Genomic DNA, 19,817 nt, shown 5'->3' on the forward strand with positions numbered 1-19,817 from the left:
AATGTCAAAAATATATTTAGGGTTTCAGGGAGGGCAAGTTTCCTAATCTTCCGCGTATAATACAGACACTTGGAAAGAAGCATGAGCTTTGCAGAAATGCATTTTGGGACTGGTGTCTGGTACCAGGAATAGCTCTACTGCCATCAGTGAAACTGCGCCGAATGTAAAATGGACAAGACTTATTGTGGAATTTATCTCTTCAGAGCTGCAGAGCATAAACTAATCGTGGTAACGGAAGTTCAGCAGTCAGGGCAGACCTGTGCTAATATGGAAGCTGACCATACCATGACTCTTGTCCCATGTCCTGGAACCCTGATAGACCACCTGATGGACCCCAGGCTCAAACCCTACAGGCAGGCTTACACCCTATGTCCTGACATTGAAAATGGATGGAAGAACCTGGGGTGGCAGGACCATAAAGCAAACATGAGTAGCGGTTTTGCAGCATACCTAGAGTTGCATCATTCCCTTCAGGTAGAGGTTTTGCTCAGGGGTAAGTAAAGAGAGTCTTACAACAGTTCCGCATTTCAAGGGTTATGCAGAAATGCTTTTCTGCTGCTGCCTGCCTGTATTGTGTTTGACTCCGCCTCAGACTATCCGAGTCCATAAATAGAAAACTTACTCTAAATGTAAAACAGCTTCTTTGTGCTTGTTGCTGTTTTACTGCCTCTTTTATGGAGCACAGGGAGGTATTCTATTTTAGCAGTGGGATTTATTATTTGAAGATTAATATCAGATAAAGTTTACTTCTGAAAACATAAAGCAGCATGGACTCAAGTGCTGAAGGAAACAAATGTAGATAAACTTTAAATAAACATTGTGGGGTTTGTCTCTTCATTATGGCTGCTGCAAATGTAGCACTTTGCAGCTGCAAAGGGCCCATGAGGACAGAGGGAGTGAGGGCTGCTGTGATCCAGTGGGTGACATCCAGAAGTGGTGGCAGAAGAGCGCCGTTTTCCTGGCTCCGCCACAAATGAGCTCATTGACATTTGGCCATCCCCTTTCATGTGCCATTTTGTTTTTTGCTTCATCCCTTGGTCAGCTTGACTAAATAGACGGTCAGTCTCTGCCTTAAGGAGCTTGCAATGACCTGCGAGTCTTTCGGTATGTGTGGCATCCGTCATAACAGGGCTGTTAACTTAGTTGGAGTATGCGCTACTGTCATACAACGACCATATGAGGAAGTTTCCCTTATAATGTCAGATGTAATCATCTACTCTCACACAATATCCTTTAGCTGGAATAGGACTGTTGCCTATAAATACATCAGGGTTAAGTGCTGGGGAGGGAGAAAGAAGTGGTAAGCTAGAGGACAATGTTGGCAGAAGAACACAGCGGTTTCAAGTGGCCTTGAATAAATTTAGGCTGGAAATTAAGAGAAGTTTCCGAACTTTATGGTCCTGGCACAACTGACCAGAGGTAGTTAAAGAGGGCAGAAAAAGCAATTGTTATTAAGATAGAGCTCGATTTGTTTATGAAAGGGATTGCCGAAGGCAGTGCCTGCAGCTGCAGGACCAAGTTTAAGGAACAGACAAGGAAGTCTTTTTCAAGTGACTGAAGTCTCTTCTTTTTTAGTTTATTTGAAATGTCTTTCCAGAGCCATGCCTTTATTCTTTTCCACTTTTTAATATTAACCTCTTCAACTGGAGGAGTTTCTGGAAGTAAAAATATTAGCCATGAAGAAGGCTTTTCCTAGGTTTTTTCCCACCTCTAGCATGCTCACACTCTACTCTTCTGTCTTCCCGTTATACTGCAGAACAGTCTTTTTGGCAAGTGCATTAATAGCTTATGTAGAGAAGTATCGCTTCAGAGTAGAAGTATGTATTTTTAGATGTCTTTTAATGCAACTTAGCAATTGGAAGTAAGCCAACATTTAACATTATTACATCTCCCAGGATCACTCCAAGGCATTCTACAGAGCGTGTTTTTCAGAGATTTAGAAAGATGGTGACATATTCCAGTAGTGGCCCTCTTTCAAGTCTGTCAGAAATAACTGTAGTATTGCCGGGACTAATGGTATTTTTATCTGTCTGATTTTAAATCTTTCCACTTATCTAGTTGTCTGCCCGTCTTAGAAATCTGCCACGTTGTAAAGTGCTCGTTCCACTGCTAGCTAGGAACTAGCATGAAGGTGGTTTTATAGTGTTTTTACAGATTTAATTGGATCTAAACTGTCTGCCGTCTCGTATCCCGTAAGGGATATGCTGTCAGAAACGATTTCTTTATTACCTCTGTGCTGAAAAGTCAAGAGCAGCTAGAGAGTGGGCTTGTGTCCGTAATACCCAGCGACCCCACAGACTTTCTGTCCACAGTAATTTTTGTAGATGGTTGCAATTTGGGCTCAAAGCGTTCAGAAATACCAAGCTTAAGGTGTCTGCTGGGAGACTTGGGTGTAGCGCACTGTGTTTGCTTTTGCTTCGTTTGTCCTGATGTAATGAATGAGACCTGCCCGGGTGCCAGGGCCCTTAGCACCTCCTTCTCCTGGATCACACTCCAGACCTCAGCTGAAGTCCAGAGCAGCGGGTGTTTGCCTGTAGACAGTAGTTATGGTAGGGAAGGCGGGTCTTGAGGACAGAGTTCCTTGACACCGCAATAATGTCGGTTACATCTCTGTGTTGCTCTGCGTTATCTTGCAACGTCAACCGAAATCATCAAGGTGTAGATTCATTGGGGGTTTTAATAGCCAATGCCCCACTCTTGGATGAGAACCTGGAAGACAGTAGCTGAGGCTTGCTAATGTAAAGGCTGCAAAAGTCAGGCCAGCGCTTTTAAGCAAAATTGAATTTGGACAGGGAACAAAAAAGAAAAAAACGCAGAAAAGTAAATGCCTGCCAGGGAGTAAGCTGCAGTCCCGTGTGGTTCTGTAGCTAACTTTAGATGTGGCGTTTCTTCACAGTCCAACTCGGAGATGATGCTGATCACTCTGCATCAGTCTTGAGACTTAGGAGAGATTGCTTGCTTATCTACACAGAGTGGGATTTTACCCAACTCCTTAAAAATTACTAAATATTCAGATATGTATATACATATGTCTGCTAATGTTTTAGAAACTGGTTTTGTTTAACGCAAGAGCGATCTGTGACTGAAAAGGGAGGAGACGATAACCAGTAAGAAACTCGTTGATACTTCATATAGGGATCTGGTTAAATATGAACTGTAACACAGACGTTCTTGATTCAAGATATTGGACGCTTTTGTGTTTGTTAGTTATCATAGGCATATGCTACATATATATTTTCTATTACTAAAATACTGTTTTGTAGTATAACAGGTTCTAATAATTGTGCTCCTTAACACAACACCTCTGCTTACCAGAATCCCTGAGCTGTGGCCATGCTGTGTTACAGCAGAGTTTTTTTAAGGTGCTATGGAGAATTAGATGATCAATAGCCATTAATATAAATGTGTTTCCAACACTTAAATTTTGAGGAAGAGAAAATATACTGAGTGTCTAAAATCTCCCCTGCCTATGCATGTGTTTTACTGTTTTCTAGAGCTACTAGAGAAAAATGCATACATTTCATAGGCTGTAGCCTGTATGGGTTAGAGCCCTTCTTTCTTGGGTGTTTGAAAAGGGCTGAAAAAACTTCTGACTTCTAACAAAATAAATAAATAGCATGCTCAACATTCCACAGTGACTTTAAGATCTTGTTAAAATGGATGGCTCATGCCAACAGACCCAAGTGAGGTTTGGAAACTTTTGTTTCTTCTCAGGTGACGCTCCATCTTCCTTGCCTTTTGAGATGGCACTGTCCTTGGAATGCTCCCAGCGTTTTCATTCTGAATGAAAATGGTCTTTGTCATAAAAATATGAAGTTTTCTATTTGGCATGGCTTGCCTAAAAGCTTGTAGGAAATATTTCCTCCCTGAAGTGAACTAAGCGTCTTGAGCTGCAGTGCCTCTTCTGAAACATGTTCAGAAAAGTGGTTTTCTGTTTGCAAACGTTTTCTTTAAAAAAATTAAATAAATGGTATTCAATGTCAGTGTTCTCTGTGCACTTGTACAGATGGTAAAATGGATATGATAGCTTCATTAGAATGACGAGCATTTCTGATTCAAACGTACTGAATTCAGCTTTACTTGGTTGATAATCCTTACTCTGCAAAATATTCTGGTTCTCAGTGTCCTTGGGAATGTGATATTTCTGCATGGATTAACTGATACTGAGCGAGCTCTTCTATGTGCTCTACTTTAGCACAACATGTTTACCTTCCCACATTTTCCCCTCTCTGACTGCTTGTCATTCAGTAAGCATTTATTTTGGATATCGTATAGGAGTTAACCATTCTCTCTTTGTTTACATCCGGATTGCCCTGTGTCCTATTACAATATACACGTTCAAGGGTAGAGCAATGAATCTTGCTCTATTCCTTTCTTACAGACTAAGTTTTCTGTTTCTTTTTCAAGAACATGTTGCCAAAGAAAGCTTGTTTTGGTTTGTGGCCAGGTAACTGTCTAATTACAGAAAGTAGTTGAGCAAGTATAACTGAGGGCAGAATTGAATCTACTACATTTTCCTTTAAGTTTAGAAATCTGAAATGAGATTTGAACGCAACAGGATATTCTCCTGGTTTGCCTGTAAAGGATTTAAGCAATGAGACAACCCGTAAGCCCATTGCAAGAGTGTTTCCTGGCGCAATTAGTTGTAGCACTGCCAAGCTTTTTCGGACACTCACCCCAAGTTTTCCATTGCTCACTTTGATCTCATTACTTGGTTCTGCCTTTGGCCACTGTAACTGTTCTTCCTTATCATTTACACTTTAAACACTTCTTGACCATTATGTTATTGCCACTTCAGCTTAATGTGTTTGATCTTTCTTGTGTTGGCATATATTGTGACATATGTTATTGTTCATAACGTCTAGATGATCGTCTCTGTCGGAGACGTTTCTGATACTAGGAGGCAAGAGCAGGAGTCATGAGACTGGGTGCAGAGTCAGTGGTCCCATTAAGACCCTTGATGTTGTCAATAGCTAAGTTTAGCGTAGCTTATGTCCATTAAATCTATAGGATTGGCTGTATGGTTAGGTTTAGTTATGGGTATGTATGTTGATATATTTGATGCCATGCATGTTTACCCCTTTCATCAATGACTTGACAGTAAAATGTCCTGCCAATCAGTTATTTATTTTTTTTTCCAACCAACTTTTTTGATGCAGCTACATGCAGATGCATTGCTGTTCTCTGCATCTTGTCTGCTTTTCAAGGTCTGTCTGCTTTCAAGGATTTTCTAGGCATCTTCTTCCCAATTTAGCTCTCTACTGTAGGTTTTTCTTTGCTTGAATGATTAGCTACCTAGCTTGAATTATTGTTTGTTTTCTCGTTTGATTTCCTTCCCATTTACCTGGTCCATTACAGCTTTACCATCTTGATTTGATAACAGCTCCCACAGAACTGTCTGTTCTTTAAACCCTGTGTTATCGATTCTACTTTTTTGGATTATTAAAGACTGTATGAAACTAGACCTACTGCTGATCAGTGTGGCAGCCTCTGGACTTCTTGTGTGCAGTTCAGCTTTCAAATTCAAAGAAACTCTGATCTTCTTTTCTGACCTCAGTTTATTGCTATCTGTGCTTTCTGCAGATTAGTTTTTCCAATAAGTAAAAATTTGAATTTAGAAACGCAATTAAATGCTTCTCTAATATTCAGATACAGCGATTCAGATGTATTGGCCTTCGTCTACTTACTAATTTGATAAAACTGTCTGACTTGTATGATTTCTTCCTCTTGCCGATCATTGGGAAAATTGCTAAAATGGAGGAGTTACTGGCAACTTCTGCATGTGGTGTGTACGTGATGGTTGGTACGTACACACTTTGAAGTATCTGCAGCTCCTGACCCGAGGGCTGAGAATCTTTTCTGGTTTTTCTGAAATAGAGCGGTACTGGTGTTGCTGGAGTAAAGTCCAGTAATGCAATTGGAGCGTTACTACGATTTTCAGCCTGGGCTGACCTTGTACCATATTCTCTCCTTGCTATTAAGAAGATGTTGCTTGGACAATGCAGTCCTGTCCTGCCCCAGTTTGCGAAACTGAACACAGCCAGAAATTCCAGTTACACCATAGCAATATAGTAATAGCACTCGTGTCTGGAAAGATGAACGGGTTTCAGCATCACTTCCAAAATCACTTGAATGCAAATGTTACAAGTGTTATCAGAGTGGCTCTGGCACATCGTGTCCCACGCAGTGTGAATTTTATGTAAATTCATTCTTGTGAACTTCTCTGCTGGCTCACAAAGCTAGAAAGCATAGAGTAGCTAATGTGTGCCTGGTATCAAGAGACACACCAGGGGTATATGCATCCTACTCTACACTGTGCGTGAAAATGTTAATACCTAATGAGCTGTAAACTGCAGCGCTGGTTTGTGAAATAGAATTCCCAATGGGGCATATTGTACAGATCCCTCGCAGGATTATAAAAGAGCTGCTTTATTTGGCGGATTTTAATCTTTTGAGTTGAGAGGACTGCTCAGTTGTATGGGATTACAGTGAATGTGATTAATGTTACAGACTGCATCGGAATAGACCTGATTTTGCTGTCAGACAAAATCCTAATGTAATTCTGTGTTGCTGGCTGGGAGATACAAGGTGCCAGTTAATTGTCGCTTTTCCTTTTTTGTTTGTTTGTTTTCTTTTTTACTTTAACAACATCTCTTGGCACAATTGTGCCTTCCAGTTACATGACTGAGTGGATAAAAGCATAGGCATAAACAAATAGAAGGCTCTATTAAGATTGCAAATATATGGAAAGAAATGTTTTTAGATCCATGCAGCCCAACCTGTTGACTGCTTACAAGCAAATCCATGTTTTAATTGTCATATAAAACATCCACAAATGTTAAGGGACAAGCAAAGGCTGATGTTAAAGCTGCAAGACTGAAGTGCAAAGAAAAGTGTGCAGATAAGTGGTGTTTTCTGCTGTCAGTTTTCCATCCTACTCTGTCCCAAGACTTTCCTCAAAGGATTGGAAGGCTCCTTGGGGCAGGCTTGTCAGACCCGGGGAAAACAAGTAGCAATCAAGGAGCCGCGCGTACAGCTCACCTGTGGAAATAACGGTGACAAAGTTTACTTCAACCAGCTGGGTTAAGAAGTTTGCAGGATGAGCTGTACTTTTCTGTTTCCTTCAGACTACCACACTGCTGGGGTTTTGACTTTTATCCTGGGCCACTGCAGAGAACCGGTGAAGAAGATTCTTTTGGAAGCTCAGCCCTACTTGGAGCCCTCACGTCTCTTATCTTGTGCTTGGCACAGTGCTGGGGGTGTTGAGTGAGCAGGGGTTTGTTTACATCCTCAAGTTGATGAGCTGGCAAGCTCCCAGGGACCCACGAGCATTTCCACATCCAGAACAATATGCCGGTCATGCTGGCACACCAGCAGGGTTGGGAAAGCAGGAACTTGTTGAGTTACCTATGTCTCATTAAGCAGCAGGAGAAGGATTGTTGTGTCGAAAGCAGCCTATGCTTTTGCCAGCCCTGGAAACTGCACGAGAACAGTTTTACATGAGGCTATTATCTGTGTCTGCGCCTGCCCAGGAAAGGGCATAGTGCCCTGGCCCTGCACAAAGACTGTCACAGGCCTTGGTGAGAAAAATAGGCTACATTCTCTAGATGTAGTCAAAGATGATTATGAAGAGCCTTGTGATAACAGTAAGTCTTCAAATAGAGGAGCCTCCGGGCACTACACTCACAAAGTACAGTCTGTCCTGTCAACCAGTTCAACCAACTGGCTGGAATTCCTGTTTCACGGCAAATTTGTGAACACCATCTCCCAGGAATGGGGATATTCCAGATCTCATAAACTGCAGAAGATATCTTGATTGATGAATCTCGACAATATCCAAGAACCATAGAAGAGAGGATTCACTTCATTGCCCCTAGAGATTTTGTGAATTTTCAATAGGTCTTTGCCAGCAGTATGCCACCTGCCTGCAGAGAGCTTCCAAGAAAAAGGATTTAGGATGGTGGAAATGACTTCTCTTGTCTTTCAGAGGTGACACACATTGACCACAAAGGAGCCCTGTTTCTTACAGGCAAAATAACAGTTATGTTTTTATGTACTTTTCTTTAAACTGCCATTCAGGAACATTTATGTCTTTGATCCAGTATAATAGATCTTCTAAGGTACAGGATCATGTAGCTTTAGCTAATAAGGAAATATTGTGAAATACTCAGAACTTGCCGCTTCGTTTGTGCTCTTCTTTTCTTTTTTTCCTCCCTTGTAACTATTTTGGAGCAATCAGGTGAAGCTAGGGATGCAGAAAAAGATCAAGCTGCTGCACAAACACTTCCCATGTTTCACATAATGAAGCTGATCACAGCCTGGGAAATTCAATATAACCTCTCAGCATCCCTATTAAATATATTACTCTTCTAGAAGGAAATTACTTCTCCTGCCTACCAAATTTTAGTGAGTAAATACCAGCTTTGGTTGACCTCACTTGGCTGTCAGTCTGGTGGTGGTTCTTTGATCTCTCAATGAATTTCACCACTGAGCAGGTCGTATGGAGCAGGTGTCCTGTGGAACCGCTTGCTAAGAAGCTGCTTCACACTTTGCTGCAGGTGAAACGCTGAACGCTGGGGACATTTTTGGAGTCCCCTACGTGGGCTTCCTCTTCCTTTCTGCAATAAAGGATGAGGTTTGGAGGCAGCAGGTGAGACAGTCGCTGACAAACTCCCTTCCAAGAAACTGCCAGATGAAGTTGAGCTTCCAAATTAAAAGTGTGTATGATTTTGGGCTACATTTCTCTTGTGAAACGATGGCATGGGAACTCCAACGTGTGAAGAGCAGTTTGCGTGGGCAAGCGGGCAGTTCTGATGGCGAGGGTGCTTTGCCGTGTGTTTCATACCTAGAAGGTAATGGGTAAAATATTCAAAAGATGTGGAGTCGTCGAGGTCCCTTTCTTTTCAAAGCTTCCTTCCCGTTTGGAAAATGGATTTTGGAAGGTATGTAGATGTATAAACAAGGAGAGAGGCATGTAAAGGCATTTCCAGACTTTCCAGTACCTCTAGCTCTTGTAAGTTTTGCATGCAGATACATTTTTAGAATTACATAGAAGTGAATACAATATATAATTTATAATTTATCGACAAGTGTTCAGCTACACATTTTATAATTTTGAGGTATTGGGAATGTCTGTGATTAAGAATACATCAGATGCCTTTCGTATTTCTCCTCAATACTTGCTCTTTTATTTAACAGACCTGTTCCATTGCACAATAAAAACATTAAAATCGATCTGTTACTTAAATATTTGACTGGCACAAAACTTTAGCCAGTCGCTTATGTGTGCTTTGACAGTCAAATATCCTGCAGCTGACATCCATCACAAATTTCTTCAGTCTAGTGACTCCAGGGGAAGGACTGTCCAGTTCTGTGTCGGAGACGGTCGGTTTTGACAAACTCTGCAAGTCCTCCAGGTGCGGCGCTGCCGGGCCAGCTACGCTGGGACGGCACTCGCCCTGTGAGCAGCAGTGGATTTGCATTAAGTTGAAAACAGAACAACTGATTAGAAAATCCTTCCTTTTGGCTTGAACTGGCTGTGGGTGCCCAGCCGCGGGGCCTCTGTGAGGAGAGGCCGGCGCTGCCCCCCGCTGGTTCCAGCCGGCTTCAGCCGGTTCCGGCCTCCCCGCCTCAGGGCACAGCCCGGCCCCTCAGCCACCATGGTGGCCACTTGGGGCAGGCGGCTGTAAGAAAGGACAAAACGCTGTCGGCAGCGAGGAGTGAGGGGAAAAGTCTGAGGGGAAAAATGTGAGGGGCGGCCCTGGCAGCCCTGAGGGGAGAGGAGGAGCTGCGGGCCCGGGGCAGCCATTGCTCTCTATGGCAGAAGGTGTTCCAGTGGCACGGTGGAAGGAGTTAAGTATTGGACATTTAAATAGACCACACGCCACAGGAAAAAAAGAGGCATTTTTATATTTGCGCTGTTTAAGTGTTTTAATACAGCACTACAGAGTGACCCCATAGGGAAGTTTTAATTAATCAGATAAATTAATCAGGTAAATTAGAGAAGAGAGATTTGAGGGGAAAAATAAATACATTTCTCAAGCTGGTAAACTCCAAACCCTGCAGAGGAAAGGATCTTCAGTGAGGACTGTAGCTGTTGACATAGCTTCTGTTATGGTTACAGCTGTGTTTGCTCTTCGGGATCTGACTTTGCCAACATAGCTAAAAGAGAGTCCTCCGGAGTCTCCGCTTTCTTTGCATTGCACTTAGGATTATTTAGGAAGGTCTTGAACCAAACGTTACTGAAGTTGGTGGTAGCATTTCAACAAACACTGGTGATCTTTGGGGCTGCCTCTGTCTGAATAAGTGACATCAGATCGAATTTAACACGGCAGCAGTGAGTGAAAAAGACAATCCAGCTAATGCCACAATTGTAAGTATATGAAGCACACTGATTATTTTGAAAGTTTCATCAAAGGCCTAGGGTTCAGGTGAGATTAAAGCAATTATGTGCAAGCCAAAAAAAAATGTGAATGTGTCTTGTCCTTGTGTCTTTGCCTGGTGTGTTTCTTTTCCCTGTAACTTTTTATATCTAATCATATCATTAAATCTTCCTAATATATATCTGAAGATAAAAGGTGGCAGCTGTAATAGAAAGAACTGATCACAAATTATTTTTTCTTGGCATTGTCTGTGGTAAATTCATAATATGCTTAAGAAAACAGAGAACAAATCTTCCCAATAAATCGAGGCCATTTCATTTTTGGATGACTGTCCACCGAGGATCGTCCTCACTGCAGTTGGTCTCAGAATATCATTAACATTGGTCACAAACAATCTACTCTTTAATATCCAGGATACAAAGTCCCTTTGACATCTGCCATCTCTGTTCCACAGTCAGACTCTCACTGGTGCAATATCATCTGTAATTGAACTTGCAAATTGCTTCACTTTCTGAAATGCTGACTGCTTAATTATGATGGGGAAAAATAACATTCTACAGCCATAAGCTCAGATAACCGTGTAACGCAGAAACTACGTGATTATATGTGTGAATAATGCTTGCTGTGATTTATGTTAATACCAGCAGCAATACGCAGAAGGACCACTCTACAGACTTTGTCTGTCTTCGGTGTGGAAGGAAGCAAAGAAGCAGAAAGATCCACAAAATAGAGAGAAGGGAGGAAATGCAGGCCTGGGCCTTGCTTGCTTTTATCCCAAAGGTGTTCAAGTTCACTCAAACAGGCTTTAAGAGATTGTGCAGTTCAACGCCCAGCTTAACCCACAGGTTTTCCATGTGGTATTGTCACTTAATTTATCCTTCGCTTCAGGTCTCCATCTGATAAACAAGAACTACAAGAACCCTGTTTTTCAGGTGTACTTTGAGTGTTAAACACAGAGATCACTTTGAGATGCTTGAATACAATGTCTAGTGGATTGAGATGCATATCTGTATAACAAAATGGCCACCTTTCTGAACACCATGTGATTAGAATGCCACAGTTTTTCGAGGAATTGTACCGTATGGAAAAACATTATGTTTCATTTTAGCTTAGAGCAGGAATGACAGAGCAACTTTAAGCCTCCTAGTCTGGCTGAAAGGCATGCATTCAAAACAACATGGAGATGCTAAAGATGACTCTGGATGAGCCGTCTCAAACATCAGAGGTCGCAAATCACGTGGTTTTGCTGGTTCCCCGTGTAGCAGCTATCCAATTGAGATCTTACCCATTTTTTCTGTATGATGTTGCTTCTGTGGTGTAAATGTACACCACAAATGATATCTATATCCCAGTGAACTCGGTGCAGTGGATTTTAGCTCAAGCTAACTCCGTGATAGTGCCTGATACTGTTCACATTCCTAATTGTGTCTCTGGTAGATTCACACAGCAGATAAGTTGTTCATAAGTCTTTAGTTTCATGAAAAACCTCGGGGGGGGGGGGTGTTTCCTGATTTTCTCCATTTTATATTTTTTTCTTGTTAAAAGGAAAGTACATGGGCCTCTCTCCGTGGATGATTAATTACTCTATAAAAAAGCAGCTGTGGAGCCTGACGAGATTGCACTCAGATTACAGTCTTAAAATAGTGGATGGACTTGATGTTTTTCCTTCTAACCATCTTACAATTGTTGTCATAAGAATGAATGATAATTGCATTGCTCTGTATTGTCACTACATTCCTTGTCACATGAATAGATTCATTTAGTGCCACCATCTTGGCTTGTTATGAAAATGAGGCATCTGAACTTAAGACTGTTAGACCTTTTTCTCTCTGATCAAGAGCCAAATCCTAGGGTCCAAGCACAGATTTTAAGTAAATGCTTTACATGCTATATTTGCATCACGTGGTTACAAGCTTTATGAAAATTATGTAGGGTGGCTCGTTACTTTTTCATATACCAGAAAAATACATGTAAGTTTCTATGTTTGGGATAAAAAGGGATTGACTCTAAAAGGAGAGAGTAGCAGAACTGGGAACAGAACTGAAGTCTTCCATTTTTCAATGCCATTGTCTGTCAACTAAGTTTTTTTTCAGGAGAGGTGCTACACAGAATATTTTGGGTTGGGGACCAGAGGTAAGAAGTTCTCGTTGTTGGGAGTCACCAAGGCACACAGCTGCTTCAAGGGTCTTCGGAGATACAGAAGATCTGTTTTACTATAGGAAATAGCTGACTTAACTAAAGCTAAGTGGTTGAGTAAATCTACAGGTGAAATCTAGGCAAAATAACAAAATACCAGGCAAAGAGAAATGTCTCAAATTTGTTCAGTTAAGCATTAATCTTCAAATATAAACTACTGGATTTCTTTATTTTTTTTAGTCTAAATGTACAAATCGACACTAACCCTAAAATCAACTTTATGCAGAAGGCTTGACAGAGAAATTCATGCTGACGTAATAAGCACAGCTCCGCTGAGATCAATGGTGATATTTAAGCTGAGGATAGGACTCAGCTTTCTAATTTGCCAGCAGTATATGAGATGATCATTTATGCCGGCACTCCAGTGAGATATGAAACAGAAGACAAATGTAAAAATTACAAAGCAAAGCTTAGTTCCCACTTGAAAGGTGGTTCATTTAGTTTGCTTTGCTCTGCTTTGCAGCTCGGTTGCGTTCATATACAAGCGCTGAATCATACCCAAAAGAGGTCAAAGTTACCCGTTTCTTTTTGTGGCACTCTGTCTGACGGTTTCTTGGTTTCCTCTAGAAAGCATGCTTTCTTTTGTCCCCAGAAGGCCCCTTTCCTTGATAGACTTTAGTTTATTTTCTCTGTTCTTATAGCCCTCTGTAACTGCGACTCCCCTGTGCCATTGGTTATCCATAGACACTGATTATGAAATTATTTATCTTTGGTACAGGTAAAGGGATGTGTATTACCTGCAACTTATATGGCTGAAAATGAGGTAATAGTAACAAAAGAATATATTAATAACTAGATGAAGGCCAGTCTGATGATTATATGGTCTTTCACACGCACCAGTGTATAAATGTATAGTGAACCTAGCATCTGTATGTCGCAAAATCTGTACTTGAAATTAATTGATGCTTTCCCTGGATCTGTGTTTCTCTCAGGACAGATATCAGTGGATGGATTTATGCGATATCTGAGTGGAGAAGAAAATGGCGTCGTTCCACCTGAGAAACTGGATTTAAATGAAGATATGTCTCAACCACTGTCACACTACTTCATCAATTCCTCACACAACACCTACCTCACAGGTACAGTGTTGAAGGGATCTGATTTCTTATCTTAACAAAAATTCAAAGCATATTTGCAGCGATACCATAAAATATACTAAAAGCATCAGCAGTAAATGATGATGGAGCTTAGTCTCAGTGAAGCAAGGGTAGCACTTGATTGTTGTTCTGTCTGCTACGAACGTACATCAAATATACAAATATTAACAGGTGAGCAGCAACTGGCTTGTTCAGATAAGGTCTGGTCTGAAGCCAGTGAAGTCCCTGGAAAGTTTCCCTCAACGTAGACAGGATTCCAGATTAAGGTCCTTATTTGGGGAAGAGAGGGAACAATGTATTTTTTATGACAACCAAGGATGGCCAGAGGAGTATGGGAAACATCTCTGTAGCTAATAAATTTGCCCCTAAACATTAAATCTGACAGCTTGTTGAGCTCCATGAAATTTGCTTTGATTCAGAGATTAGAGAAGTCCCAACATGGCACGTAGCTTTCTGACAGTCCATTCATATCTGCAAGGAATGGAATTCTGGTCTCTGACTATATCTAATGTCTGAGCTGGAATTTTTAGATGCTATCATGTTTTTTAAAAGGCTGAGCACCCAGAAGCTCCTGTTAATTTGAATTAGAGTTAATGAGTCTGAACTTCTTTGCACAGCAAAGTCAACAGTGTTTTAAGATTCCGAAAAACTGAGGACAGTTTAGGAACCCAACTTTTGGCACTCATTTTCTAGACTAAGGTGCTGTTAACTTGTAAGAAAATAATTGTATATTTACTATTTTAGTTTAGCGTACGTAGGAAGAAACGCTTTTGACAAGCAGATGTGCACAGGGAGTTCTCTCCTATTTGATTTAATGTTTGCTTTGTCTTGTCATGTTTGTTAATGACTTAGCATTACGTTAAAAAACAAAAAGTAATGCTACAGCGTGTGCTAAAAATGTGACTTATGGATAACATCGGCTTTTTAACGCTATTAACAAACTCGCCCTGGCTGACGAAGTCCTTCAGAATGCCAGTACAACAAAACATAAACAAAACCATGCAGTGGTGGTGCCCAGTTTAAACAGACCATGCTGTAGTTACTTTCATCTGTTTTGTGTTTGTTATAGCATTTTCTACAGCACCTTCTAGTGCTTTCATAAAGTGAATGAACTGTCATTGTTTCCATCAGACACCATTTTTCAGAGGTTTATATCTTGGCTGTAAAAAGTGTTTTGTGCTAAAACTTGTCATAGAAGTATTCAGCTTGACAGCTATTTTGTTTCTCTGAATTAACAGAAATGAAAGTCAGTGTGGCCGCTTATAAGTTATGATTCCAATATGCAGAAATTTATGCTCTTTGTAAGAGTGCAGACATGTCCAAAGCAAAAGCAATTTTTAATTATGATATTTTGCAGGCCTCTTACCTCCAGTATGGACTTTGTTCTGTCAGTGAGGATTAGGAACCACTTAAGCCAAATGCTGTAGCTTTATACAGATTTTCTGGAAGAAAACAGTAAAGCCGCTTTACAAACGTGAGAAGCATAAACCCACAGGGAGGACAGACGGTGCAGTTTAAAGTTGGTCTGAAGTGATAAAATATGTCTCTCCCCTCCATCAGCATGAATTTATAGCCAGTGCCATACCACAGATTTTTATCAGGGCTGATCAGGACAGAGTCAAGTTCTAAAGGTCCAGAAGCACAGAAGCCAAAGAACAAAGAATTAAGGATGGGAATTCATGATTAGTCCAAGCTATTCTAAATTTTTTAGCTGCACCACAAGTGACCTAACATACTTAATTATTCCAGGAGAGGGAAAGTTTCCAAATTCACTGACTTGTATTTGAAAGTCTGCAAATCATCTCAGATTGCATCTACAGGTTTCTTTGCCTGCGTTTCTAAATAATTTCAGAAGCTACATTTAGAAGTGTGATCCTTAGTCTTAATTCAACATAATATTCCTGGCTTAGTAAATGGGAGGGAGTAAGTCAGGGTAAACTTGGGGGATAGTGCAAAGTAAGTTTGAATATGTTTCAAATTCCATTGAGGAGTGTATATTTTCACATTTACAGGCACAAAACTCACGCCCTTCCCTTTTAGTATGTTCATGACATTCAGTAAATGTGTGGCAGCTAGCCGACAATGGGATTAATGATTTGATTTTTATCTGTGTATTACAAAAACTGACAGCCTTAGATTTTGCTTTGAGGCTAGACCAGATACAGCAATCACATTGCCGTTTGCTTTCTTCCAACAAGGACTTAGTAAAATTAATAAAATTAATGGTGGCAGACTATTCTTTTTCCCAAGAAGATTTCAGAGGGTCGGCTGAAGTGCTCATGACTTTGGAAGGGAAGTTTCGGTAGCACCTCTGCCCTAATTGGAGCTGTGAAATAGCAACTAGTCATGTAATAATTATTAGGACAATAAGAAAGCTGTTCAGTCTACCAATACTTTATGATTACTGTGCTTAATGTCCTACCAATTATCTCTCCCTTCGTTAGTTTTGTTAACCCAGAAAAAGCATGCACAAAGAAACATTAAAACATAAAAAGAAACATGTGCACACTCTGAATTTATTTTTAATTACACTGATCATTTTCCTAGCCTTTAGTAGGAACCCTTGGCAGTACATCAAGTCCTGATTATTTATTTAGAAGTGTTACTGCTTTCTTTTTCTTAGGGAAATGTAATTTTAAAGAACAAAGGTAAAAATCCATGAAGAAGGAAGTGATTTATAGTGGACCTAAGCTAGCGTAAAGAAATGTCATCTTTTGGAAACTTTTTTACTGTCTGTCATCTTTTTTCTCACTGGTGTCATATTTATTTATTTACTCCTTTGAACCCTTAATGTTCAACGCTGATTTTTTCTGGTTTCTCACCAGTTTCACCTCAGGTTACTGCTGTTGTCACAGTGGGGAGTGACTTTGCAGCATTTCTCTCAGCAGCACCAAAGTCTTATTATGTATTATTATCAGCGTTGTACACTTTGATGGCTCTGCAACTTGCTGTTGTATATGTGAAATGCAAATATGAAAATCAAAGCCCTTAACACATGTCTTGTCTTTGGCTAGAAGGAAAAATTACAGCATCAGTAGGTTGCAGAGCTTTCAGTGTAGGGTGTGTAGCCAACTTGGGACTATCCCATTCACCCTCAGCATCTGCTTCCGTGCTCACAGTTCAGTACTTTCAATTATTTCTAGAAAAATATCTTATGAGGGGCATGTTCTCTTCTTTATTGCTGCTGTGGCCTCTCCTCCAGCTTTTCTGTTCCCAGTGATTCCTCAGTCCTAACCTTCTTCACCTTCAAAGCTTCCCAAACAGTATCTTTCCTGTTTCCAAGATGACAGCACCATATGGAAGGGAAGGAAAGCTGGGTGACGCTTACTCTGAGCATGAGTTTGTCGTACCACAAAGACCAGTTTTTGCCTTGCTGCTTTGTGCCTCTAGAGCTGCGCTGAGCTCAGGTGATCGGCTGGCAAGACCCAAGGCTCTGCTCTCTTCCAGCCTGACCACGTCCTTCCTGATGGACCTAGAAGGTAGGAGAGCTCAGGGAGCTCGTGCAGCAGAGAGGAGCTGGGCTGAGCAGGAGCCATAGCTGTCCTGCCAGGAGACCCAGCTAATCCTGTCCAGCAATCTAAGGCAGATAAACGAGGTTCTTCCTGGCACTGGGGTCGCAGTTCATCTTAGCACGAGGACTAATGGGTAAAAAGGAGTATTGGTTATTTTTCAGCTCTTCTGTCCATCATCAGTTTGTGGAGGTAATTTTTTTTTACCTTCCAGCTGTTGATATTTTGCATTATTCCCCTTCATATCATATCATAAAACTTTGTGTAACACTGAGGAAAATGGCTGAATTCTTAGAGACGAAGTTAATTTGAGCATGATGACTTCACCTCACAGGAAGGAAGCCACAGACCACTATCTGGGCCCTGTGGACGGTTCAGTGTGACTGTGGAAGCTACTTCCACAGTTATATTGTTGAATTGACTGTAGCCATTAAAAAAAAAAAAAAAAAAAAGAACCAAACAAACACACAAAAAAAACAGTGGAGGGAAAGCTGTTGTTGCTTCACAAAATGGAAAGATGTTCTTTGTGGAAGGTCTTAGGTGGAACTTTCTGAGATACCAGTTTGGTGTCCTGCCTTCAAATAAAAATCCTATATATAAAAAATAGCTTTAATAAGATGGTGAATCCCATTTGCCTGACTTTCTTGCATCTTCCTCTGAGGCGGTTTGGCTTTTGTGAGAAGATGACTACTCAATTAAGCAGACTGAGTAAAAATTCCTTAGATCTCCTGCGCTGCCATGTCTTTATGTGACTGCTCTAATCTTGACAGCTGGGTGTTCATACTAGCACTGTTAAACCTCAGTTTATCTTTTCGTGGTGCTAGGGGGTACCTGCCCTCCCTTACCAGCCTCACCCATGCAAATTCCCTCTTTCTGAAGCCATATTCTAAGTGAGGGAATTTCTACTTTTAAAAGTGAGTGGAAACCTTGTATAAACAGAGAGAAAAAAATCATATAGATTGTACTCTTAAGGCAAAATTAATTAGTCTACTACGGATCAGCAACTGACACCAAAATTTCTAGCAGAAGCTTGCCTCCAGTAGCAGCAGAGGTGAGCACAGAGTGAAAAAGATATTGTTTGGTGAGATGTGAGATAGTGAGATATCAACAAGGAGAAGAAAAGTCAAGACCATGAAAGTGTTTTGTTTCCTTTAAGTAATATTTCATTCACTACTGCCCAGTGCGTTTTCAAGATCCTCTGTGCCTTCTCTTATTTGCCTCTTTAGACCAACCAGTTGAAGCATATTGAAATAAGAGGTGTGTTATTTGAAGCACATCGAAATAATAGGTATATTATTTTCCAAACCCCGTTCTTTAAGGAGAATTGTGTTGAGGATTGCGTAACCTCTCTGACTTCAATATCAAAGGTCTTCAAACGGCTGAAATCTCTAAGACAAAGATACAGAGAGCTGACAGCTGGGGAAGGACTCTGTAAGTAGGTCCTGGTGGGTCCCACTCCGTCACCGCAGCTGGTCGTGCCCTCTCTTAAGAGGGTCCCACTTTCTTAAGTGGGTCCCACAGCTGGGACGAGGGCTACCCCGTGTCCCTCGCATAGCCTGGCTGCAGCGTGGGAGCTGCCCAGGCGCTGCTAGCGGCTGAGCTGAAATGCAAACTCAGAGGCTGGCTAGCCCCAGCCCTCCTGGCATACCTGAGTCTCGCATCTTCTGCTCGGATGGGCCTGAATCAATACTGACAGCAAGTGTATTCCTGCTGCTGGCGGGAGCAAGCCTGACCGCATGTCTGCTTTGGTCCAATGTAAGGTGTTAAAAATAAAAGCCACAGGGCGAGAGCCTTTTGACTTACAAGCAGTCGCAGAATATGTCACAGAGTGGGGTCTAATTCACTTGTCCTGTGCATGGCAAAATAGCTCAAAAGGAAAATAGAATCAGATAAATGCGCTCTGTCTAAAAAAATCTTAGCTGCCAGCACCTTCTGTTGCTGCTGGAGTCAGTAGCCAGACTCACAGCAGTATGAGGCTGTGAGTTTGTACACTGCAAACCACAGCGTATGATCCAGAGCCCTGATTGCTTTTCCGGGACTTGCCTAAAGAGAGGAGGTTTAGCAGCTCCAAGTTTGTGCATGGCAAAGGGAGGATACAGGCACTTCTTCATGCTGGGAGGAGGCGGTGCCATGGGTGGGTGAGGGGGCAGGAGGAGCCTCTCTTTCTACAATAGTGAAGAGTCAAGTGACTCCAAATACCTGGATCCAAATATTGCCCCGGTTTTAGGATGATACGTGTCATAAAATCCTAACCAAATTTTAAGTCCATGTATTGCAAATACCTCGCACTTGGAAAAAGAGTGGTTAATGAACCCAACAAAGAGGCACTTCCTGAGAAATGAGCAGCTTAAAGTGATAGAAGCGTGGAACTGGTCTGTGTGGGGAAACATGGTGATATCCTCAGCTTACGTCAATTAGCACGGGCTATGTAGTCAGGTATGATTTGGCCGGTTGTATTAATTCTTTTTAGAAAACTGAGTTTTTGTCAAAATCTCTTTCTCCTTATCCAGTATCGGGTGATGGGATACAAATATTATGGTATTACTTTAGATACTGTATGTATTATTGAAGGGAATATATAATGCTTTCAATTTCCAGTATTAAAAATTTGATCTGTTCTCAAGGTATTAAAA

General features: G+C 41.2%; 1 protein-coding gene across 2 annotated transcripts in view; it reads left to right on the forward strand.

The window, feature by feature from the left end:
* Window positions 1-19,817, forward strand: part of PLCB1 (phospholipase C beta 1) — a 398,333-nt gene that overhangs the window by 263,192 nt on the left and 115,324 nt on the right. For both annotated transcript variants that reach the window (XM_063331245.1, XM_063331246.1), the window contains exon 10: window positions 13,511-13,657. In XM_063331245.1, the coding sequence (XP_063187315.1) occupies window positions 13,511-13,657 (147 nt within the window). The remainder of the gene's footprint in view (window positions 1-13,510; window positions 13,658-19,817) is intronic.

The sequence above is a fragment of the Chroicocephalus ridibundus genome, chromosome 3 (assembly GCF_963924245.1).
Source record: "Chroicocephalus ridibundus chromosome 3, bChrRid1.1, whole genome shotgun sequence".
Classification (NCBI taxonomy): domain Eukaryota; kingdom Metazoa; phylum Chordata; class Aves; order Charadriiformes; family Laridae; genus Chroicocephalus; species Chroicocephalus ridibundus.